The sequence below is a fragment of the Herpailurus yagouaroundi genome, unplaced genomic scaffold (genome assembly GCF_014898765.1).
Source record: "Herpailurus yagouaroundi ecotype Mexico unplaced genomic scaffold, PumYag 201, whole genome shotgun sequence".
Classification (NCBI taxonomy): Eukaryota; Metazoa; Chordata; class Mammalia; order Carnivora; family Felidae; genus Herpailurus; species Herpailurus yagouaroundi.
This window is the reverse complement of record NW_024412432.1, coordinates 1,233,368-1,259,209: the sequence shown is the minus strand read 5'-3', so window position 1 is coordinate 1,259,209 and position 25,842 is coordinate 1,233,368. Positions and strand designations below refer to the sequence as shown.

At 40.2% G+C, this 25,842-nt stretch overlaps 1 protein-coding gene across 2 annotated transcripts in view; it reads right to left on the bottom strand.

Moving 5' to 3' along the window:
• Positions 1-25,096, bottom strand: part of HSD17B3 (hydroxysteroid 17-beta dehydrogenase 3) — a 47,678-nt gene extending 22,582 nt beyond the window's left edge. For both annotated transcript variants that reach the window (XR_005783070.1, XM_040450226.1), the window contains exons 1-2: positions 24,926-25,096; positions 21,682-21,728 (exon numbers count right to left, since the gene is read on the bottom strand). Coding sequence is in view for 1 of the 2 variants with exons in the window: in XM_040450226.1 (XP_040306160.1) it covers positions 21,682-21,728; positions 24,926-25,079 (201 nt within the window). In the remaining variant the exon portion in view is untranslated. The remainder of the gene's footprint in view (positions 1-21,681; positions 21,729-24,925) is intronic.
• Positions 25,097-25,842: the final 746 nt, after the last annotated feature.

Here is a 25,842-nt window from a genome sequence, read left to right as displayed (position 1 = left end):
TTAAAGCCAAAAATCTTCACTTCGAAATGCATACAATTTTGACCATAATTCACAGGAATGTCCATTTTTATTTTTTGGAGTTACACTGAGGTATAATTTTTCAATATAGATGACAGGGTGGTATCATTTTCTTTTTTCTTTTTTCTTTTTTATGTTTATTTGTTTATTTTCAGAGAGAGAGGGCACAAATTGGGGATGGGCAGAGAGAAGGAGAAATAGAATCCCAAGCAGGCTTTGCACCATCAGCACAGAGCCCGATGCAGGGCTCAAACACATGAACCGTGAGATCATGACCTGAGCCAAGATCAAGAGTCTGACCCTCTAACGACTGAGCCACCCAGGTGTTTTGGATGTCATTTTCTAAGATTAGTTTTAATTTTATTGCATAGTAGTCAGTGAACATAATGGTATGTTTTTTGCCATTGGTAACTTATCACAATTTTCTTTCCAATAAGTGCACTTTTATGAATGTTCCATGTGTATCCTTAAAGTATGTGTATTAGCTCTTCATTGGCTAGGTTTTATAAATTTTCGTCTCTTAAATTAAAAGTGAGGTTTACCAAATGGCTTACCAAGTATTGGTTAAACCTGTATGAAAGGGTATTCAAATTCCTTATAAACTTAATTATTTGTATTTATGTAGTAAGATGTTAAATTAGAAGTTTCAACAGAAGTGCAAAGACCCAATAGAAATCAGATCACAAAATCATTTCAGAGAGCAAACCAAGAAAAAAAATTTACAAAATAATATCTAAGTAACCTGACAATGTGATTCTTGAGCCCATCCACAGGGCGCCCTTCACTCATATAAAAAATATGTCAAGATAAGGAGTATAGCAAATCAGAGGGCTTCGTGAAGAGGATTTCTTTGGTTTTGTCTGCTACCAAGCTATGATTCCCATCCCCAAGGGCAGGGTGAGGGAGGAGCCTTATGTCAAAAGGGGTGGGGGTACCATCCCATCTTATTTCATGTTTTCTATGCATCATGCTATCCAGCTTATCGCCCCCTACCCTCCCTGGTTTCTGCTGAATCAGTTAGTGGAGCATAGGCGATACTGTGGTCACAAGTTACAGCAATTTAACATGACAAAGGATTATCTCTTACTCATTATGCTCAAACTGTACACCCATCTGATCAACACTCCCCAAAATCTAAAGAGCAAGAATCATGACTTATTGATGCTCTGACATTGGAGCTTTCTGCTGCCATGAGCTAGGCCACCATTCAAACTTGTTTGACTGTTTCTCCTGGACCAGATGTGGGAAAGAATAGGTATGGGGTTAGATTCTAGACAAAACATCCACCCCAAGGCAAAGAGACCTCAGCAGAAGCAGAGCTGGAGGAAGACTTCAAGGGCTAAGGAGGTCAGGATGCAAGATGATAGCACATTCACCAGAGCCATGTAGGTGTGGAGAACCCAGGAAAGTGCCCCATAAGTCACATGAATGTCAGTCACCAGGCCCAGACAGCCAGTCTCCTTCTTAGGACGGTACCAGGCCTATCCTATCATTCCTTCTCTTCTCTGCCGACCATCTCCAAACTCCTGCTCCTCACCCCTGGCAGATTCAGACATCTCAGTTGGCAACTGGGAAAGAGAAGCAGACCACAGCACTACATCATGTCCCCAGAGCATGGCCTCCAAAGCACATCCCAGCTGCATTAGGGGAGATTTAATTTTATTTCATGTTAAATATTTTCATTATTGCAGGTAACTGGACACTGGGACTGTGGAGTTGAAACCTGTTTGCATCTGGAAGTGACCAGAGGGAATCAGTGAAGTAATGGGACCAGAGGTAGAGAAAGAACCAGAGCTATGGAACAGGTTCAAAAAGACAAAGAGAAACAGTCACAAGTGTGCCCAGTGAGTCCTGCAAAGCCTGTTTATCGGTTCTGTTTCTGAAAGTGTCGTGGAAATCTCCTACAGTGGTTCCAAATTCATCAAACACTTCTATTCTAGATCGGTTTCTACTTTCAATATTTCAAAGTTATATTGCCAGAAATAGAATTGGCTCAATATTAATCATATGAATCTTATAAATATGAACATTTCTATTATCCTTTTTTAATTTTTTAATGTTTTATTTATTTTTGAGAGAGAGAGAGAGAGAGAGAGAGAGAGAGCATGAGTAAGGGAGGGGCAGAGCGAGAGAGGGACACAGAATCTGAAGCAGGCTCCAGGCTCTGAGCTGTCTGTGCAGAGCCTGACGTAGGCTCGAACTCACAAACTATGAGAACATGACCTGAGCCGAAGTTGGACACTTAACCGACTGAGCGACCCAGGTGCCCCTTTTATAATCTTGAATTACATTTTGTCTAATACTGATATTGGGAGCAATATCCTTTCCTGTCTTTTTGCATTTTCCTAAGATATGTTTTTCCATCCCTTTACTTTCAACTTTACTTTCCTGTATTTAACATTGGATTTTTTTTTTAGTTCTTTCTAGGTTATCTCATATCTATCAGGAAATATAACCAAGTCATATTTACTGCGATTGCAAATATACTGCACCAACTGTCTATCTTGTTTTAGTTTTCTATTCACTGTGTTTCCTTTGTTACTGTACTCAGTCTGTAGGAGGCAAGACAGGACAAAGTTACAGTAACAAAATAGCCCCAAATCTCAGTGGCATAATACAAGAGAAATTTGTTTTTCCTCACACAATGTCCTCTGCAGATAACCCAACAGTCCAGGCCATGCCTCCCTACCCATGCAACCACTCAGGGTCTAGGTTTTTTCCCAGGGCTCAAATTGACATGAGGCAAGCAAATGACCTAGGGTGCTCCACAGTCATTACACAGGGCCTCCATGGCTTTGCCTGGTATTGAGCAATGAGAACCGAACTTGATGATTCTATAGCAAAGACAAATTCATATATTTTTGAAAAATAAGTTACAAAAACAAGAACACCCCTTTTTTCCCCCAAACTAAATACAGAAAGACCAGTTCTGTACCTGGATTAGTAAAATATTTTCATAGACGAAAAGATGTTCACAAAACAGTAATCATTTTATAAAAATACATATGAACAAAAGAATACAAATCAAACATATTAGCAAGGTTGCATGTGAGAGGAAGATAAATGGGGGATGGGAATGAAAGAAAAGAAATTGAGAGAGGGAAATGCAAATACATGTCCACACAGAGACTTGAACAAGAATTAGTAACAACTTCATCTGTAATAGTCCAAACTGAAAACAACCCAAATGTCCATCAACAGGTGAACAGATAAATTATTGTACAGCCAATCCATGGAATACTACTCAGCATAAAAAGGAATGATTTATATACACAGCAACATGAATGAATTTCAAAATAATTATGCTGAGTGGAAGAACCAAACCAAAAAAAGAGTACATACTATATGATTCCATTTATGTAAATTTGGGGGTGCCTGGCTGTCTCAGTCAGTAGAGCATGTGACTCTTGATCTTGGGGCTGTGAGTTCAAGCCCCACGTTGGCATAGAGATTACTTTTAAAAAAAAAAAAAGTCTTCCAGGGGCGCCTTATGGCTCAGTAGGTTAAGTGTCTGACTTTGGCTCAGGTCATGATCTCACAATTGTGAGTTCAAGCCCGCATCAGGCTCTGCACTGACACCTCAGAGCCTGGAGCCTGCTTCAGATTCTGTGTCTCCCTCTCTCTCTGTCCCTCCCCCACTCACACTCTGTCTGTGTCTCAAAAATAAATAAACATTCAAAAAAAAAAATCACTTCATCCCAAACTTAAATACAGGCAAAATGATGATTGTTTGATTTTTTTTTTTTTTTTTAAATACCACCCCAGAATGTTTTCTAAGAAGCCTGCTTGACCTCATTGGACATTTTGGGGCATGTAACTTTGCTAGGTTTTGGGGTTTTTTTTTTTAATTTTTTTTAACATTTTATTTTATTTTTGAGACAGGGAGAGACAGAGCATGAACAGGGGAGGGTCAGAGACAGGGAGACACAGAATCTGAAACAGGCTCCAGGCTCTGAGCTGGCAGCACAGAGCCCGAAGTGGGGCTCGAACTCACGGACTGTGAGATCATGACCTGAGCTGAAGTCGGACGCTTAACCGACTGAGCCACCCAGGCGCCCCCAGCTGGGTTTTTTTTTTTTAAGTTTAAGTTTATTTATTTATTTTGAGAGAGAGAGAGAGAACACTAGCAGAGAAGGGACAGAGAGAGAAAGAGAGAGAGAATCCCAAGCAGGTTCTTCACTGTCAACCCACGTGGGGCTCAAACTCACAAACAGTGACATCATGACCTAAGCCGCAATCAAGAGTCAGACACTTAACCAACTGAGCCTCCCAGGCGCCCCTGCTGCTACAGAATTTTTACCAGTCCTCAGCCCTTGGAGGTATGGACAGCTCACAGCCAGCCAGGTGAGGGACAGAGGGTTGTCAGGACTTTATTGTCTAGCAGAGAAGCTAACCCAGAGGCAACACGGTTATACACCATAGAAAGTTGGCCCATCTGGTACGTAACTTGGCAATATTATTGCACATTCCTTTCCAACTGACTATATAAATCCTTATTCCTCAGACACTCTCACACAATCAGCAATTTGGCTTCCTTCTGGATCTTTCCTTACTACATTGAATAAAATTTTAACAAATGCTAGCATGTATCTTCATTTGAGAATTGTGTTTTTACAACCCTGAAGATAAAATATTGGTTAATCCTTTGAATTATTTGCCTAAATGGACACAACAGTTATACTGTAACCCTAATGTCTACAAGATTTTAAAAGTGACTGTACTAGCATGTTCTAGTGAAGACAAAGAATATCAGAGAGGGATTTTTAATCTCCCTTTATGATAGTTTCAAGAAGTACACACAGGAAGTTTGAAACTAAAAAGAGAAAAAAAATTATACACAAGATGAATAACAACCAAAAGGAAAAAAATGCATGACTTTCTTAATACCAATCAAAACAGGCTCTAAAGCATATAAGTATTCCTAGAAATACAGACTAGTAAAAAGTTCAGTTCCTCAAAGTTCAGGATTACCTAATAAAGTAGCTTTACATAAAACTGCAAGAAGAACTGAAAAATACATCACCAGAATAGATTTTAATTTCCCACTTTGGTAATTGTTGGATGACACACACAAACATTTGGTTAGAATACTGACTACAGAATCCACAGATATAATACACTTGATCCAATGGGCACATACAAACACTACACAATTGCAGGTAACATTCTTTTGAAAGTCAAGTCTTTGCCCCAAATAGTCAAAGTAATATTGAAGAAGAAAACCGAGGCAGGAGGCATCACAATCCCAGACTTTAGCCTCTACTACAAAGCTGTAATCATCAAGACAGTATGGTATCAGCACAAAAACAGACACATAGACCAATGGAATAGAATAGAGAAACCAGAATTGGACCCACAAATGTATAGCCAGCTAATCTTTGACAAAGCAGGAAAGAGTATCCAATGGAAAAAAGACAGTCTGTTTAGCAAACGGTGCTGGGAGAATGGGACAGCAACATGCAGAAGAATGAAACGAGACCACTTTCTCACACCATTCACAAAAATAAACTCAAAATGGATGAAAGACCTAAATGTGAGACAGGAAACCATCAAAACCCTAAAGGAGAAAGCAGGCAACAACTTTTTGACCTCAGCTGCAGCAATTTTTTACTCAACACATCTCCAAAGGCAAGGGAATTAAAAGTAAAAGTGAACCTCACCAAGATAAAAAGCTTCTGCACTGCAAAGGAAACAATCAACAAAACTAAAAGGCAACTGACAGAATGGGAAAAGATATTTGCAAATGACATATAGGATAAAGGGTTAGTATCCAAACTCTATAAAGAACTTACCAAACTCAACACCTGAAAAACAAATAATCCAGTGAAGAAATGGGCAGAAGACATGAATAGACACTTTTCCAAAGAAGACCTCCATGTTGGGATGAGCACTGGGTGTTGTATGGAAACTAATTTGACAATAAATTATATTTAATACAAAAAATAAAATAAAATAAATTTTTTAAAAGACCTCCAGATGGCCAACAGATACATGAAAAGATTCTCAATGTCACTCATCATCATGGAAGTACAGTTCAAACCCCACTGAGATATCACCTCACACCAGTCAGAGTGGTTAACATTAACAACTCAAGATACTATAGATGCTGGCAAGGATGTGGAGAAACAGGAACCCTCTTGCACTGTTGGTGGGAATGCAAACTTGTGCAGCCGCTCTGGAAAACAGTGTGGAGTTTCCTCAAAAAATTAAAAACAGACCTACCCTATGACCCAGCAATAGCACTACTAGGAATTTATCCAACAGATACAGGAGTGCTGGGTCATAGGGGCACATGTACCCCAATGTTTATAGCAGCACTTTCAACAATAGCCAAATTATGGAAAGAGCCTAAATGTCCATCAACTGATGAATGGATAAAGAAGATGTGGTTTATATATACGATGGAATACTACTTGGCAATGAGAAAGAATGAAATCATGCCATTTGCAGCAATGTGGATGGAACTGGAAGATATTATGCTGAGTGAAATAAGTCAGTCAGAGAAAGACATATATCATATGTTTCCACCCATATGTGGATCCTGAGACACTTAACAGAAGACCATGGGGGAAGGGAAGGGGGAAAAATAGTTACAAACAGAGGGAGGAAGGCAAACCCTAAGAGACTCTTAAATACAGGGAACAAACTGAAGGTGGAGGGGGGGTGAGGGAGAGGGTAAAATGAGTGATGGGCATTAAGGAGGGCACTTGTTGGGATGAGCACTGGGTGTTGTACATAAGTGATGAACCATGGGAATCTACCCCAAAAACCAAGAGCACACTTTACACACTGTATGTTAGCCAATTTGACAATAAATTGTGTTAAAAAAAAAAAAAGAAAGAAAGTTGAGTCTTTGAAAAAAACTGATCAAACTGACAAATCTCCAGCAAAATTAATCAAGAAAAAAGAGAGAATGCACAAATAAACCATAAGTAATATTAGGAATGAAAATGTGGGCATAATTAGAGATCCAGCTTGGATTTAAAATATAGAAAAGGGTATGGCCACCTGGATGGCTCAATCAGTTGAGCATTGGACTCCTGATTTCAGCTCAGATCATGATCAAGCCACGAGTTGAGCTCCCCACTAAGCGGTGAGCCTGCTTGAGACAATCTCTCTCTCTCTCTCTCTCTCTCTCTCCCTTTCTCGTTCTCTCTCCCTCTGACTTTCCCCAACTCACGCAGTGAACATGCACTCTCCCTCTCTAAAATAAAAAAAAAATTTAAATACAGAAAAGGGGTTAAGAGGGGAAAGTAAACACATGTAGTTAATTATGCTCCTCCTGAAATCCCATTAAATGGGAAGCAATTTTTTTTCAAAAAAACCATAAATCCACAGAGATAGTACCAAAAGACAAGAGCATCCCCAAATTTTGGGTTCCTAGAAAGTAGATGGGCAGGATCCCAAGTCTTACACCAGCCATGGGATAAACTGAGAACTGACCAAATTTGTACCACTAAAATCCTCAAAATTCTCAGGCACTGCCAGCACCAAACCTGGAATAAAGGGGGTGCCAAATGAGGGGGGATTGGGTAAGAGCTGTTGGAGAAGACGTAGTGCCCGAATGCCCACCTCCATTCCATGTTCCACACGTTGAAGACAGGGGTCCTCTCTGGGAGCAAGGAGTTGCACAAGTTATGTCTATACCAGGTCTGACTCCAGAAAGATGGCAGTCAGGCCTTTGCTATATGGGCAGGAGGCTACCTCTTCTCTGGGGAGTCTCACCCACATCAAGACACTGGCCTGGGGGCTCCCCAAGCAGGAGCCAATCACCCTCAGCTCCGAGCTCCATCCGGCTCAGACACTCCAGGCAGAGTCCTCATTCTCCTAATCCAGCTCTCAGACATGGACAGACCAAGGAATATCTGTGGAAAGCTGTTAACATGAAAGACAGAGAGCCAAACAGGAAAAAAAGCAACTTGGAAGGGGAACGCAATTTTTTTGAAAGAAGAAAAAAAAATCGATATATCCCCAAAGGGTAAGAGAGGCTGCTGCTCTATGCAAAGAACAGGCAAACAAAACACAAAAGATCTCTCAGAAATGCGAATGATTCTTAATTTATTTTAAAAGTTTTCATTCTTAATTTTTTAGAAATTTGAAAGTAAAGAATTTTTTAATATTTATTTTTGAGAAAGAGGGAGAGAGAGAAACAGAGACAGAGCGCTAGAGGGGGAGGGGCAGAGAGAGAGGGAGACACAGACCCTGAGGCAGGCTCCAGGCTCCTAGCTGTCAACACAGAGTCTGACGCGGGGCCCAAACCCACAAAGGAGGAGATCATGACCTGAGCCGAACCCGGATGCTTAACCAACTGAGCCACTCAGGTGCCCCCTAGAAATTTGAAATTTAAAAAAAAAAAACAGCAAATAATGAAAAATTCAATAAAACAGAGGATAAAATTGATGAAATCTTTTTGCAGAGAAGAAAGCAGAGATAAAATGAAAATTATGAGAAAAAAGAGACAAATAGAGAGTGATTTCAGGATCTGAATAATAGGAGTTCCAGAAATAATACGAACAACATCTGAGTAACTGGAATTCCAGAAAGAAGAGAGAAAGTGGGAAGAGACTAAACACCCTGGCACAACTTATTTTATGGAGTGACCTGGCTGTGTCCCCCCACTGCCTAACCTCTCAATATTTCTGCTCATTTTCTGAACATTCAGTTGTTTGGTTAACTAGATGACAGTCTTAGACTAAATTCATTTCCTGCTTTTGTTTTTTAAACTTAGTAAGAGAATGCTACCAAAAAAAAAAAAATGCCGATAAATTTTATTTATTTTTTTTGACAGAGAGAGAGGGGGCACAAGTGAGCAAGGGGCAGAGAGAGAGAGAGAGAGAGAGAAGCAGGGCTCACCCAATGCTCATATTTTACCTGAAGTGGGGCCAATAAAGTTTAAAACTTAAGTGAAATTGGGGCACCTGGGTGGCTCAGTCAGTTAAGTGTCAACTTCAGCCTAGGTCAGATCTTGCCAGTGTCATGATCATGCCATTGTCATGATCTTGACAGCTCAGAGCCTGGAGCCTGCTTCAGATTCTGTGCCTCCATCTCTCTCTCTGTGCCTCCCCATTCACTCTCTCTCTCTCTCAAAAATAAATGAACATTAAAAATTTTTTATTTTAAAAACTTAGGTGAAATGGATATATATTTCTAGAAAAATTCAAATTTCCAAAACTTATAAAAGAAAAAATTAAAATCCAAATATCTCTATAATCACTAAACATAATAATAATAAGGTAATGATGATATAAATGAATAGCTTAAATTGTCCCACGAAGAAAACTCCAGTGACAGATGGTTTTACAGATAAGTTCTATCAAACATTCAAACAAAAAAGATCATGGCTAAATTGCACAATCGTTCTCAAATATTAAAAAGAGGTAAAATTCCCCTGTTCGGTTTATAAGGTCAGTGTAACTTTGACACCAAAACTTTGGAAACTAGTTGGCATTACCTAGTAATGTTGACAATGCACAACCTGTGAGCCAGCAATTCTGCTCCTGGGAGTGTTCTCAACTCTTGCATAAGACCTTCAGGAGGCCTGGACAAAGTGTTCATACCAGCAAAAGCAGAAACTACCGAAATGTCTCTCAACAAAGAAAAGGATAACTAAACTGAGATGTATTTATATCACAGAGTGTTATACAATACTGAAAATGTTGTACATGTTGTACATGGATGAACTTCAAAAGCATAATACTGATCAATAAGAAGCAGGTTGCTGAAGACCTGAATCCATCCATGTTAGGTTCAAAACTAACAATGCAACCAATATATTGTTTAGGGATACATGCACATGTAATAGAACTTTTATTTTTTAGTGTTTTTTTTAATGTTTATTCATTTTTGAGAGACAGAGTGAGAGTGGGGGAGGGGCAGAGAGAGACGGAGACAGAATCTGAAGCAGGCTCCAGGCTCTGAGCTGTCAGCACAGCCCCGACACGGGGCACGAACTCATGACAAGAGATCATGACCTGAGCCGAAGTCGGATGCTTAACCGACTGAGCCACCCAAGCACCCCTGGAACTTTTTTTAAGTAAGGAAATTGTTTACACAATGTTCATGATCATGTTTATACATATGGGAGTGAGAGAGGGGAAAACACAAAGGCAGGATGTATGTGACTGTATGGTAAGTTTCAAGGACACTGGTGATGTTCTAATTCTTAAGCTGGGTGATAAGGGATACATTACTCATTTTATTACTTTTTGAAATCACATCTATGGATTATATACACTCTTGTTTGATGCATCTCTGTCTCTCTGTCTCTGTCTCACTCTCAACACACACACACACACACACACACACACACACACACACACACATACAACCATGACATACTACAATGAACCTAGGATATTCAAAGCCTGCATCAGAAATTACAGGGTTGAAGGCAAGCCACACAGTAACAAGGCAATGAGTCCAGGGGAACATAAAAATAATTCAAAGCTGCTATTTTCACGTAAGACAAGATGAAAGAGAACAAGCTGGGAGTGCTACTGAGGTACTTTAGATGAGAGGAATTTAGACATTGGGAAGAAATTTCCTTGCTGAAATGACAAAACATCACCATAAATTGCCAAGTAAATGTGTAATGATATTCAAAACAGGGCCAAGCAGTTATTTTTCTTGGGTTGGTCTGAGGCAGAGCTAGTCAAGCGATTTTAATCCAAGGGCCAACTCTGTGCCACTACCTGGAGCTGCCAGGAATACTGATGTGAGAAGAATTCTGACTGACCTGATCTGCCACACTGGATCCAGAAACCGTGCCTGCACCCGTGTGGCCCCAGATGTTGGGGGGTGCCCAGAGGTGAAGGAATGAAACCACACAATCTTGAGTCTTACATTTTGCTTCTAGTATTCTCTGGGCATTAACAGTCAAGAATATGTGCATCAGAGAAACAAAACGTAAAATTCATAATATTTAAATATGTATTATATATTACATTAAATCTATACTTTGTATAAATATTAAACCTTATAATCAGGCACCTGGGTGGCTCAGTCCATTAAGCATCCAACTTCGGCTCAGGTCATGATCTCACAATTGTGAGTTCAAGCCCGGCATCAGGCTCTGTGCTGACAGCTCAGAGCCTGGAGCCTGCTTCAGATTCTGTGTCTCCCTCTCTCTCTGCCCCTCCCCTACTCACGCTCTGGCTCTCTCTGTCTCTCAAAAAATGAATAAACATTAAAAAAAATTTTAAACCTTATAATAATATGAGATGGGTTATAATTGGTTCAGTCATTTGGAGAACTATTTAGTAAGGGTATCCAACATTTTTTTATAATTTTAAGTTTTTTATTTTAATTCCAGTCTATTTAACATACAGTGTTCTATTAGTTTCAGGTGTGAAGGGTATCCAACATTTAAATGCAAATCCCCATTGAGCCAGTAATCTCACTGATAGGGTTGTATACTTGCATGTGTGTAAGTATATATTCAAAAGTATGCCTTGAAACATTATTTGTGAAAACAAAAATAAAAACCAGCCTGAGTGTCTATCCCTCAGAAGCTGACATAAGACATGGTACACCACTGGGATAGGCTAACCCTGAAATCATTTACAAGAGTGCACGCCATCTATATGCCCTTGCTGCAGGAAGATCCCCATGCTGCTATCAAATGAACAAAGAAAAGTTTAGAACTGGATTTGTGCTTATCCCATTTGTGCCTACATGGGCAAAAACTAAATATACAGGTGTAAATGCTGATGGAGACTGCTAGTGGGCCACTAAAACCTGTTACTCCTTCTTCCTGGGCATGTGACTAGACCACACTCCCAACCTCCCTTGCAGAGGTGGCTTGCAGGACACAAACATGCTGGTGACTCAGCTCCAACCTTGAAGATAGAAGGAACCTGGCAGAACCACCTGCCAATCAGGAAAACTCCCATTTTCTTTGCAATCTCTAGATTACAGTTAGGTCTCTGTTCTGCAGCCAATCTTTACCATAGTATTGGCATGTAAGTATGAATACAGCTATGATTTGTCTATATTTTCTGGAAGGAATCTCAAGACATTTTAATTTTCTTTTAAACATTTATTTTTGAAAAACAGAGACAGAGCACTACTTGGGGAGGGGCAGAGAGAGAGGGACACACAGAATCTGAAGCAGGTTCCAGGCTCTGAGCTGTCAGCACAGATCTCAATGCAGGGCTCGAATTTGTGAACTGTGAGATCATGACCTGAGCCGAAGTCGGACACTTAACTGACTGAGCCACCCAGGTGCCCCTCAAGACATTTTTAATACTGGTGACCTTCACAGAGCAGCATAAAGTAGGGGCAGGGCTGGGAAGAGGACATTATTTTGTGTGTGTGCCTTTCTGTACTGCTTGAGTTTTCTAATTTTATGCCTGCATTACTTTTATCTTTAACAGGAATTATCTGGACAAAGAAATGATGGACTTTTGCTGTTTTCTTCTTTGTATCTCTTAAAATTGAAAAAATACACTTAAACAACATTAGCCATCAAAGAAATGTAAATTAAAGCCAGAATGAGACATTGCCAACCAGCTATTAGAATAGCTATAATAAAAAATAGTGACTCCACCAAATGCTGGAGAGCATATGAAGAAAATGAATTAACTTCTCTATTGATGGTGGGCAAGGTACAGTCACTGGGAAATAGTTCAGCAGTTTCTTAAAAACAAAACAAAACAGAACAGAACAGAACAAAACCAGAGGCTCCTGGGTGGCTCAGTTGGTTAAGTATCTGACTTTGGCTCAGATCTGACTTTGGCTCAGTAACTGGAGGTAGATGAAGACTACAGCTCTCCTCCCCCACAACCCAGCCAGCAGATGATGAGTTACAAAATGCAAGCAAGCCTCCAACCAAACTCCACCACACAGAAACATTTACTAGGAAGCCAGCATCAAAACAGTCATGAACCTGTTCTTATAGATCAGTGGATCCCAGCTCTCTGTTCTTTAGGCATTCTGTGAATGCCTTGCATGAAGTTCTTCCCAGGGGAACATGACAATGTGCTGGAACAGAATACAGTCAGCCTTCTAGTGGAGTCAGGAATCCTCCACTAAGTGGTATGACAAGGGACCAAATCAGTTCAAGGCCTAGGGCCTACTCTGCCTCACTCACGGATACAACATCTCTGTTCCTACAAAAGTGGAAGTGCCTGTACAATATTTCTAGCCAATTCACCTATCTTCAACTGTATTTCTTCAGGAAGCTCTTTGTAACATCTGTTAGGCTAAGGGGAAAACCATCTAATGAAAGTCCTGTTAACTTAAGCATAGATGTAGATGAACTCTGATTTAGCATCTTTAAAAATTAACTAAAGACTGGATTTAGCCACAGTCCTGGCCAGAAACAGCACTGTCAAATTGGATAACTTGAAGAGAGTTTAATTAAAGAATGTTTTACAAAGTATAGGTATGGCATAGAGAAACCACAATACTCTGGGGCTAATAACAGCAGAGCCTCTTTCCCCTGTGTGCCCCAAAGAGTTAGGGAATGAAGAGTCACCAGAATGGGAGAAGACAGCTGTGTGGAACAGATCACCTGACAGAGCTACACCTGCAGCAGAGGGACATAGCCCTCTAGACCCACAGGGAGACAGCTGGAAAAGAACTCCACCTGACTCTCCTCTCCCTGTCTTATCTGTTGCCAGTGTCTCCCACTGGCCAAACCCACCTGAAACCAGAGGCCAACTGAGCCCGTTGGTGCTGGTCAGCCTCCTGGGGCACAGAACAGTGTGAGAAAATGCAGAGGGTAGGTCTGGAGGGGCAGAAAGTAACCCAACACACACCACCTTCAGTTTTAAGTGATAACCAACCACTGCAGAAATATGGACTAAAACTCACCTAACTTAAACATAAATTTACCATATGACCCAGCAATTCCACTCCTAGGTAATCTACCCAAGAAAAAGGGAAACCTGTATTCACACAAAAACTTGCATATGAATACTCACAGCAGCATTATTATACAGACTGTCCCTGACTGTTCAACTTAGGATTTAACAACTTTATAATGGTGCAAGAGCAATACACATTCAGTAGAAACTATACTTTGAATTTTGAATTTTGATCCTTTCCCAGGTGAGTGATATGCCATCCAATCCTCTCCCATGATGCTGGGCAGAGGCAGCTCCCAGTCAGCCAGAGATCATGAGGGTGAATGACCCCTACACTAACAACCACTCTGTGTGCACACAACCATTCTGTTTTTCACTTTCAGTCCAGCACTCCATAAATTACATAAGATGGTCAATACTTTATCATAAAATACGCTTTGCTTTAGATTATTTTGCCCAACCACAGGCTAACGTAAATGTTCTGAGCTCGTTTAAGTTAGCCCAGGCTAAGCTATGATGTTTAGCAGGTTAGGGTTATTAAATGCATTTACTACTTATTGTATTTTCAACTTACAATGGGTTTGTAGGGATGGAATCCCACTGTAAATTAAGAAAGATCAATATAACCAAACAATGGGAATCCAAGCATTCATCAACTGGTGAGTAAACAAATGGTGGTATATCCATACAATAGAATATTATCATGCAGTAAAAATGAAAACACCACCAACACATAACAACACTGATAAATCTCAAAAACATAACGCTAAGTGAAAGAAGCCAGTCATATTGTGTGGTAGCATTTGTACAAAATGTTCAAAAAGATCAGTAGCAGCCCAGAGCTGGGATGGAAATAGGAGATTAAGTGTAACAAGGCAGGAGGGATCTTATTAGAATCTTACTAGGGTGATGGAAATGTTCTACAACTGGATGGTGATGATGGTGAACAACTTGGTTAATTCACTAAAAATCATTCAATTGTACACTTAAAACAGGTGGGTTTTATGGTGTGTGAATTAAATCTTAAGAAGCTGTTTAAAATAAAAAACTGACCCACATGCCTATCATATTATCAATTCTAAAGTATTTTATTTTTTAAATGTTTATTTATTAGTTTTGAGAGAGAGAGAGAGAATGAGTGGGGTAGGGGAGGAAAGGACAGTAAGAGAGAGAGAGAGAGAGAGTGAGAGAATCCCAAGGCTCCACACTATCAGTGCAGAGCCCAACACAGGGCTCAAACCTATGAACTGTGACATCATGACTTGAGGCAAAACCAAGAGAGTCAGATGTTTAACTGGGCCACCCAGGCACCCCTATGCTAAAGTACTTTAAAGTAAATTTACATTCACTTTAACCTGTGATCTTCAGCCATAAAGTATCATCACAAGTCCTACCCCTGGCCTGGAATCTGTACAATGAGGAGTCACTTTATAAAAAGATAATCAATCAAGATCCAGACATGTAAAAAAAGATAATGAAGGGTGATCCTCTGCATCTAGTGTTCACTTTAAATAGTCGATTTCTTTATACATTTAAACATGATGTACAAAAAAAGTATATTTACTCATGGTTTGTCTGGAACACAGCTATTATTTAAAAGGAAAAGACACAGAAAATCTCTCAAAGACATTGATGTCAATTTTGGCTGACTCTAGATAAAGCTCCATTCTGGCCAGACTGAGCAAAGGAGGGGAAAGTGGAAATGAGGTTCTCTGAAACAAAACATCTTCAGCTGTGCATGTCTCACGCTTTCCTCAAAAAATAAGAAACAACCACCACAGAAAAAACAAGTTAAGAAGGTGACCCCTATGGTAAACTAAGGGCTCTGGGTGGTAATGAAGTCATCAGGGTGGGTTCATCCATTGTAACAATGTCCCACTCTGGTGGAGTGTATGTCAACAGTGTGGTGGCTGCACATGTTTAGGGTTAGGAGATATATTGGAACTCTCTGTGCCTTCCACTCAATTTTGTGGTCAGCCTTAAACTGTCCTTAAAAAATAAGTCTTTAAAATTTTTTAAATAAATGGAAAATAAAAAGATTGAAAAATAAAAACCAAGGACTGTCCCATTTCAAGACTGACTCTGCTAGAAAACAATAGATGTGACAAGGAAGTAGAGAAAGGGGAAGCCTCTTACCCTGTTGGTGAGAATACAAACTGGTGCAGCCACTCTGGAAAACAGTATGCAAGTTTCTCAAAAAAGTTAAAAATAGAACTACCTTATGATCCAGCAATTGCACTACTACTATTTACCCAAAGGATACAAAATACATATTCAAGGGGATACATGCACCCCAATGTTTATAGCAGCACTATCAACAAAAGCCAAACTATAGAAAGATCCCAAATCTCCATTGTCTGATGAATGGATAAAGAAGATGTGTATGTGTATATATATATATATATATATATATACACAATGAACTCTTACCATTTGCAACAACGTAGATGGAACTAGAATGTATTATGCTAAGTGAAATAGGTCAGTCAGAGAAAGACAAATATCATATGACTTCACTCATATATGGAATTTAGGAAACAAAACAGGTGATCATATGGGAAGAGGGGAAGGAAAGAGAGAGGAAAGTAAACCATAAGAGACTCTTAAATATAGAGAACAAACTGAGGATGATGGAGGGAGGTGGGTGGGGGATGGGCCAAATGGGTGATGGGAATTAAGGAGGGCACTTGTTGCAATGAGCACTGGGTGTTATATGTAAGTGATGAGCCACTGGGTTCTACTCCTGAAACCAATATTACACTGTATGTTAACTGACTGGAATTTGAATAAAAAATTGGGAGAAAAAAGAGAGAAAGAGAGGGGAGGGAGATTTGAAAGTGCTCTGAAAGGAAGAAAAAGAAAGAAAGAAAGAGAGAAAGAAAGAGAAAGAAAGAAAGAAAGAAAGAAAGAAAGAAAGAAAGAAAGACCGGCTTTGTCAGTGATATCCCAGAGTTTTCTCTCTTCCTGTGGAAAACAAACCCCTCCCCCCCCCCCACCTCCAACCCTCATTTTGAGCCTTGGAATCCATCAGAATGGTGGCCAAAGAATTAAGCACCTTTGTCTCACAATTCATTTCATCAGCCTCCTGAAGAGAAGATTGTCCATTAAATGGAAAACAATTTGCATTTTTAGCACAAAGAATGCTTGCTTCCTGGTGGGCTTCCAGCCTCTCCAGAATTGTGCCATTTCTCTCAAGAGCCACAGACATTTTAAAGGTTCTATGTGAAGTGGTGTGGGCCAGGAGAGGGAGGGAGAGGGCAGAAAACACATATTTGTCTGGGACAGCATTGTTCCCTTTGTCCACTCGAGCAGGGCTCAATTTTATTTCCAGAATGTCCAGGCTGACAGGCTCCATATGTGGGTTTTGCCTCTTTCTCTTCAGGGAGGTAAGCCACAGAAGTCCTCCCTTTCCCAGAATGCACTGTGGCACCGTGCTAAAGAAGAAGGGCTGCTGCAGAGAAAAATGTGCCCCTTTCCTTCTTTATGTTAGGGCCTGCCTCAGGGAAGGTACTTGTTGCTGCTAATCTCTAACAGGTGGTGGGAACACAGAGAAAACAAGGCTTCCTCTGTATGGCAATGAATAAAAGAAATTCAGGTGCTTAAGGAGCAAAAATGGTGTGAAGACAGGGTGAAGCAGTGGCCTCAGAAGGGTGGAAGAGTGGACCCCTCTCCTGCTTCCTCCCCCTGCCCATCCCTCACCACAATTGTTTTCCATCTTGTTCCAGTAATGCTCAAGATTCCTTTAGCAGGAGGCAAAGCCTCTCTTGCCACACTAAATATAAATACAGATTAGGTTAAAATGTAATATAGAATAGGCTTCCAGGAAAATGGAGAAGTACTTTTCCCCACTCCTACCATGATATGCAATTAAATTATGCAACCTGGACATAATATATAAAATAAACATAAAAAGATTCCAAAAGATAGGGAGAAGATCAGCTAGGGGCCTCAAGACCCAAGAAATAAAACAGTGGTGAGTTCCTGGGTTTTCTTTTTGCCTCACATATTCCAAACTTATTGGTGGAAAAATTGGCAATTCAGAAACACCACAGGTGCAGACCTAAAAAAGTCCCAACAAAAGACTGCTCTCTCTAACCAAAGGACCAGAAAAGGACCTGCCTTAGTAAGGCAGAAAACTTTAAAAAGAACAGCTTTACTCAAGGCAAACAGCTCAAAAAAAAAAAAAAAAATCTGTGGTCCCACCCCCAAAGGCTGAGTCAGGAGCTGAGACTTCCACCCTGGTGAGACTGCTGGAACAAGTGTCCCCACCCCCTACCAGGCTGGCATCAGAGAAGGCTGAGTAGGGAGACAGGACATTCATCCCAGCCACCCCTTCCCATGTCAGCAGACCTGAACTCTACTTCCACCTGGCAGTGCCAAGGCCCTCCATCCCTTCTCTCCTCTCCCTTCCCGGAATAGTAAGAGAGGAAGCCTAGCAGACGGCCAGGGCTTTCATTACCACCCCAGTGATATTGAGGCCATCTCCTCCAATTACCATTGTCAACCTCTTGGGGAGCAGGAAGGAGGCATTCTTGCCTCTCCCACCCAGAGTGGCCTAGTGGGGAGCCAGCACCCCCACCCCCACCCAGCAGTAACAAGGAGGCAGCACCCTCTAATGGAGGCCAAGTGCAAAGCCTGTGGGGCTTCTACCTTACCTGGTAGGAACATGTTGGCACCTCTCCTCCCCCTGCTGAAGCAGTGTTGGTATAGACCCCAGACAGATTTAAACAAGATGCAGAGTCTCATAACAAAATACCAAAAATGTCCACAATTCAAAAGTCAGTCATCATACCAAGAACCAGGAAGATCTCAACTTGATGAAATAAAAACAATCAACAGATACTCACATCATGATGACACAGACATTAGAATTCTGACTAGGATTTTAAAGCAGTTATCATAAGAATGCTTTGATGAGCAATTACAAATACTTTTAAAACAAATGAGAAAAGAGAAAGTTTTCATAAAGATATAGAGGATATAAAGAAAAGCCAAATGGAAATTTTAAGGCTGAAAAATAAAATAAATGAAATTAAGAACTTGATAGATGGGCTCAGTAGCTGAATGGAAGGAACCAAGGAAAGAATCATGAACTTAAAGATAAAATAATAGAAATTACCCACTCTAAGCAACAGAGAAAAAAGTACAATGAAGAAAAATGAACAGCATCTCAGAAACCCATTGGACTGTAAGAATCTAACATCCATGTGATTGAAGTCCCAGAAAAAGAGAAGAAACCTGGGCAGAAAAAAAATATTCAAAGAAATAGTGAGTGAATTCAAGAGTCTTAATGAACCTCAAGCAAAATAAATGCAAAGAAATCCACTCCAAGAAACATCATAACTAAACTTCTGAAAACTAAAGACAAGGGAAAAAATCTTGAGAACAGTGAGTTAGAAAACCTTACTTATGGGGAAAAAACAATTCAAATTACATTCATTCACCAGAAACCAGATAGGCAAGAAGGAAGTGGCACAATATTTTTCGAGTGCTGAAAGCAAAGGACTATCAATCCTAAATCCTATACCCAGCAAAATTATCCTTCAGGAATGAAGAGGAAATCAAGACATTCTCTGATAAAGGAAAACAAAGAGACCTACCCTAAAAGAATAGCTAAACGTAGTTCTCTAAACAGAAAGGAAATGACTAAAGAAAGAATCTTGGAACACCAAGGGGAATGAAAGGACAATGGAAAGAGTAAAGCTATGGGTAAGTACAATACAGTTTTCTTTTCAAAAAAAGAAAAAAAGTAATACATGGGAAAGGAGTAACAGTTTAAACATCTAATAATATAATGGCTAACATTAGAGAGCTTACTCTAGGCAAAGCATTTTGTTCACCTTATCCCATTAAACCTTTCCAAAAGCCCCAGTGGAATTACCACCACCTCCAGTTTATTAATGTGGAAATTCTGCAGTAAGCATATGGAGTAGCATTTGAACACACAAATGTCTTGGGCTCTTAACCCTTGTGGTCAGTCTGCAGCATCTCAGACTCTGAACTGCTTTCCTTGGAGAATTTTAGCAGGAAGACATGAACAGGCTCTCTGGAAGGCAAAAAGCCTGAATGAAGGAGAAGTAGGGATCCCAGAAAATTGTTTAACACAGACTTAGGAAAAGAACAAAAGGAAACAAAGAAAAAGATTCTACAAGAAAGAGAAAAGCAAGAATTAGTATGGAACAGAAACAATTTAGAACTTCAGAGGTATCTTTTGTGCTAGTAAAGACACAAAAGCCCAGAAAGGATGGGTAACTTGTCCAAAATCTCCAGACGGTTAGTGCCACATTGAAGACAGGAACCCACAGCTCCCGACCTCCAGGCCATTGTTTTTGGAAACAGTAAAGAAACAAATGGCTAAGGAGGACATGGTCTCCTCTAAGTCGAAAGAAAGTTATCTGAATCTTAAGACATCAAGGAGACCATTAGGTCAGCATGAATTTGAGGAAAGAATCTGGAAAATCATGAAGAAAGCACCTGAATTTCAAAGCAATCCAGAAAACTGAGAGGTAAGGCCATGGATCTTTTGGATGAGGGATTAGGCCCTTTCCAGAAACCTGGTCGAAGGTAGGCAGTAGTTACATAACAGGTGATATAGTTTTAATGCAAATAGCTAGAAAAGCTTTCCTTCTGATTTTTGGGTAAGGAAGACACAAGGCTTTGGAAAGTGGTGGCTGATCGGTCTCCCCAAACTCCATACTCAAATATGACCACCCACCTACTGAGTGCTGGGCACTACCGGACATCAGAAAGTTGCTATGTACAAATTAGGATAAGAGCAAAGAACCCTTTAGCTCAAAAAAACAGAGTTGAAGCAGAATGTCAGTACCAAAGAGATGATCATTGGAGGATAGGGGACAGACCTGAAAGAGTGCTAGAAGCTTTTTCAACTGGCAAGATTTAGGTTTGTTGACATTTTAAAAGTTTCTATCAAGTGCCTCCGATACACGTTGTGCTGTCCATTTCACACAAGATGGTTAGGCGTCTATCAGGACACAGGCCTTTGGGGACCGGAAGACACATGCGTACTGCACTGTTGTTGAATGTGGTTTTTGTAACTGAGTGCTTTTTGTTATATTTTTAAGATGTTATTGGGTTTTTTTCATCCTCATAATTTCCAGGATTCTTTCTGTTTCTTCCGTTGTATTTTACATTGTTCTAGGGGTTGGTGTAATAGTCATGATGAAGAAATGAAATAATAGGAATTCCAGAAAACAATATTTCATTAATAAAAATGTGGAATTTGTAAGAATACTAATCATAACAACAATGACAACATATGCTGTAAGTACATTTTTTAAAAGTATAACTACCCCTATATCTATCTACAGATAAACAAGAAGCCTGAAAGGAAATACTCAGAGACACTAATCATATTCCAGTGACTCTCAGCCCTAACAGATCCTCTCTTTGTATAATATTTTATAATGCCCATTAATCTTCTGGAAATGAAAGTTATAGATAATATGTCCTTCCTACACAAATAATTTTTTAAAAATCAATATATGCCCCAGCTACAACATAAGGATAATAGGAAAGTAGTTCATAGTTTTAATTGTATTTGGGTATATAAATTCTTATGGTACAGTTACACTAGAAAACAACAATGCCCCCACGAATTCCTAAAACAGCTCCTAAGGGGTGATACTGGCACCACTGAGTATCATAGTGTTTTTAAAAAAGGTATCCAGAGGGTGAGATTATGATTTTTAAATTTTCTTTTTTATCAAAAATATTTTCCTTCATAAATGAATGTCTATTGCTTTTGTAAGCAGAAAACTAGAGTTTGGGTTGAGGGGGTCACGTGATCATATGTTCAACTCAAGGGAAGGGGAAATTCTCCAGGAACACAACTTACCTCAAATGAATAAGCTTTCCCAATCCCATCTCCCGCTCCAGTGATCACTGCAAAAAGAAGAAATGGTTTTAAAGGACAGAATTAATCTTTAAAATGCTCTCTCTCACTGGCTACTTTTTTTTGCAGGCTTACTGCCTAAGGCACAGTATTTCAAAGCAGCGCCCTTTCACTCTACAGCACTGCTCCACTCAACTCTGGAGCTTCCAGCCCCAACTCCCCTCACTAAACGTTCAAAATGAAGCTTTTTTTTTCTTTTTTTTTTAATTTTTTTTCAACGTTTATTTATTTTTGGGACAGAGAGAGACAGAGCATGAATGGGGGAGGGGCAGAGAGAGAGGGAGACACAGAATTGGAAACAGGCTCCAGGCTCCGAGCCATCAGCCCAGAGCCTGACGCGGGGCTCGAACTCACGGACCGCAAGATCGTGACCTGGCTGAAGTCGGACGCTTAACCGACTGCGCCACCCAGGTGCCCCGAAGCTTTTTTTTTCTTGGAGGGGTTGGTGAGGCTGTGGAAGACACCCTCCAAAACGAAACAAAGAACCTCAGCCAGGGAACATTTCGCTCAGACCCCAAACAGTGTGCCCTATTATCTCTCTACCCACACACCCAACTATCACTGTAAGACATTTCAAGGTTCTTCCTAAACGTGGAGTTCTTCCCTCTTCCCATTCCACCCCCCACAGGAGAACAGTACTCAAAGCCCATGGGAGATAAGGAACTGAACAAAGAGGAAAACACAGAAATGCAAAAAGAGGATGCGATGACATAAAGAGACCTGAAGACTCTGTATTCCTTTTATCAACATATAACAATCAGATGGACCTTCTAGTCCTTTTATGTACAACATTACACACTTATTTCATGACTAAGCTCTAGGGTAAACCTCAGTCGAGTGCATGTCACGATTTCAAACTGTTCAGTATATGCATATCTGCAATTCACCTTTGCACAACAATTGAAGAGTATGCTTTCTAAAAGTATGAAGAAAAGATACATTTAGTTTATTGAAAAGTAAGGACTAGCCAAGCTGTACAAGCTTCCAGAAACACACTGGCAGTGCATGCTCCTTTTCATAACTGCTAATGGTTTAATCTGCTCACTTGGGTACTTTAAGGTGAAGCCATGCATATTACCTGCTCCTCTTGGTACAGGTGCTATGCTCAGGGTGAACTTCTGCTTGCCCTTCCTCACCGTTTTGGGAATCTTCAAAATCACCCAATACAAGGTCTGTACTATAGTTAAGATAATAACATCAATAAGTGGCTGGTCTCTAGTGAGGGCTTACTTTCTGCCATGCACTGTTGTAAGTGTTTTAGATCCATCATCTCATTTAATATTCAAAATAAACTCATAATGCAGGGGCCATTATTTTCCTTAGTTGATAGAGGAGAAAGCTGAGAGAAAGTAACTCAGTCAAGGTCACGTTGCTAAAAATGATGACAACAGGGTGTGAAACCTGCCTATCTGAATTTGAGGCCACAAGCCTATAAAGATACACCAGTGACATAATTTTCTAATTAGTCACAGAGTTCTGAAGAGTTGAAATTTTTGGTCTTTAGTCATTGGATTTTCTTCTCATTCCCCTGCTCTTGTTCTGTCTTCTCTCCCAGATATCTGCCTACGCCCAAGGACATTTTACTCTTGCTAGTGATAACTCTATTCAATATTGACTCAAAGGACAGATTAAGATTATGAGTTTTTTAAGTTTATTTATTTTGAGAGAGACAGAGAGAGTGCAAGTGGCAGAGAGGCAGAGAGAGAGAGAGGGTCAGTGAGCAGAGGGTCACTGACAGGGTCAGTGAGCAGAGCCCGATGTGGGCCTCGAACTCACGAAATCATAAGATCATGACCTGAGGGACGCATAACTGACTGAGCCATCCAGGCACCCCAAGATTATGGTTTTTTTAAATGTGAACCAACAACTACTCTGGTCTCTGACCCCATGTGAACTTTTTTTGGAGTGTGTATTCTCAGAAGGGCTTGGCCCTGCATTGACGGGCAGCCATTGTGCAGAGCTCTAAGCACCACCCTACCCCCATCCACCTGCCAAGTGCGTGGGCATTGGGATCTGTGTGAAGTAGGACATTTGGATCCAGAACACTCAAGTTCAAGCTATTTAGCAAGTTCTCTGGAGATAGCATACTGCCCCAAGAGCGAAGGAGTGTTCACCAACACACACACACACATTTCAAATATAACATGCAACAGTTAAAAACCCATTTTTCATTCCAAACAATTTTCATATGGTAATTTTTTTATCTGTGTTGCTTAGGTTGTATGGTTGTCAGCTTTAGCAAATAAAGATACAGCATGCCCAGCTAAATTTAAATTTCAGGTAAACAAAAAGTAATTTTTTAGTATACGTATGTCCCACATAATATTTGTGATGTCATATACTAAAAAATTATTCCTTGTTTATCTGAAATTCAAATTTAACTCAGTATCCTATATTTTATCTGGCAGCCCTATAAGGTTGTTTGTAATCTCTCCTATTTAGCCTAACATGGTACTTTTAAAGCTGCTTAAATTCTTTTTTTTTTTTTTAAGTCACTAGATTTCTTGGATTTCTTCATGTAACCTTAGCACTTCATTCAAGGAGATGCTGAAACCACGCCTCCTGCTTTTCACCTTAAGCCCAGTCATGGGGCTGAAAGTCTGCGTGGTAGTTCCAGGAGGCAAATCCCATTAGTAGGCAGTGATTAATCTATTTGGGACACAAACCAGACCCAGATTCCATATCTAACCATCTCAAAAATGTGTCCCTATAGGGATCTTTGTTACTTTGATTTTGTAATACCTTCACTTCATGAAAAGGTTCAGAGAATTTTTTTTAAATAAAGTGAATTAAAATTATTTGTATTTCCGATTTTGAAACACCCTTCCACAAAGTGGCAGTACCCCAGGCCTTCAAAAATCTGTAGAAAAGGATGCAGAAATTTCTGTCAAATTTGTTATTTATATCACCAGAAACTCTAAAAAAGGAGCCAACCAACTAGTAAGGTTGAGAGGGCAAGCACAGAGGCAAGAATTGAGTGGCATTCTTCCAGCTAATTCTCCTCATGCCCCACATTTGGTTTTTTAAGGAATTCCAATTTCACTCCTGCTTTCCAGACACCCAAATAAAAGTCACCCAAAGGCAGTATATCTTTGCTCTCAAAAGCAAAAGATGCAGTTTATGTTTTGAGACGTAGATAATAATAAGCAGGAACAACAAGAAACAAGAGATGGAAAGCTGTTTTTACCTGCCCATTGTCCCATTGACTTCAAGAAAGACCTTGGCAAAACTTTCCAGAAGTGCAAAAAAATACATTTGGAGAATCTCACACACTTCACCAGGTACACCAGACACGCCAGCAGCCCTACAAAAATGAAGAACTGCTCCAGAGCTACCCCCATGACTGCACTGGACCAGCTTCAGACCTGGCCTGGCCCCTCCACAGCCCTCCGAGGGCGTGGCTGCTCCGGAGGCGTGTCAGTCACCCTTTGGAGTTACCAGCTGCATGCCACTGTGTGGAGACATTTAGATTAGAGTAACTTCTTTACACAATCCTCTGATTCACAGGCTTTGGAATAAAGTATTCTTTCTAATATTTTTGACAACATTGTTGGGCTTTTGTGACCATGGGGGAGCTGGTGAAAAAGCAAAAGGACATGAAGAAAGATAAAGCCCAAAGAAAAATGGCCGCCCAGGTTCTCTCCCAGAATTTGGAAGCTAAAAAAGCATGCTAAGAAGGATACAGAATCCTGGAAGTCATGCATTTATTTATTCAACAAATATTTACTGACTGCCTACCAGGTAGCATTGCTGTTCAAGGTATTGGGAATACATAATAATAAACAAGACCATGTCACTGTCATGGGGGAGCTGAGATTCTAGTAAGGGAGACAGACAATATGCAAATAAGTAAGATAATGTCAGATATCAGTGCCATGAATAAGTGCTATTGAGTGACCTGTTCAAGTGACTAGTGGACAATTACTTTAGAGAGTGTGTTCAGGAAGGGATTCTATGGAGAAGCAGCATTTTGAGCTGAAATTTGAATTAAGAGACAGAGCTAGCCCTATGAAGATGAGGTTCCCCACCCAGGCTGAAGGAACAGCTAGCACAAATGCCCTGAGAGAGATCCATGTATTTGAGGAATAAATAACACTACATAGC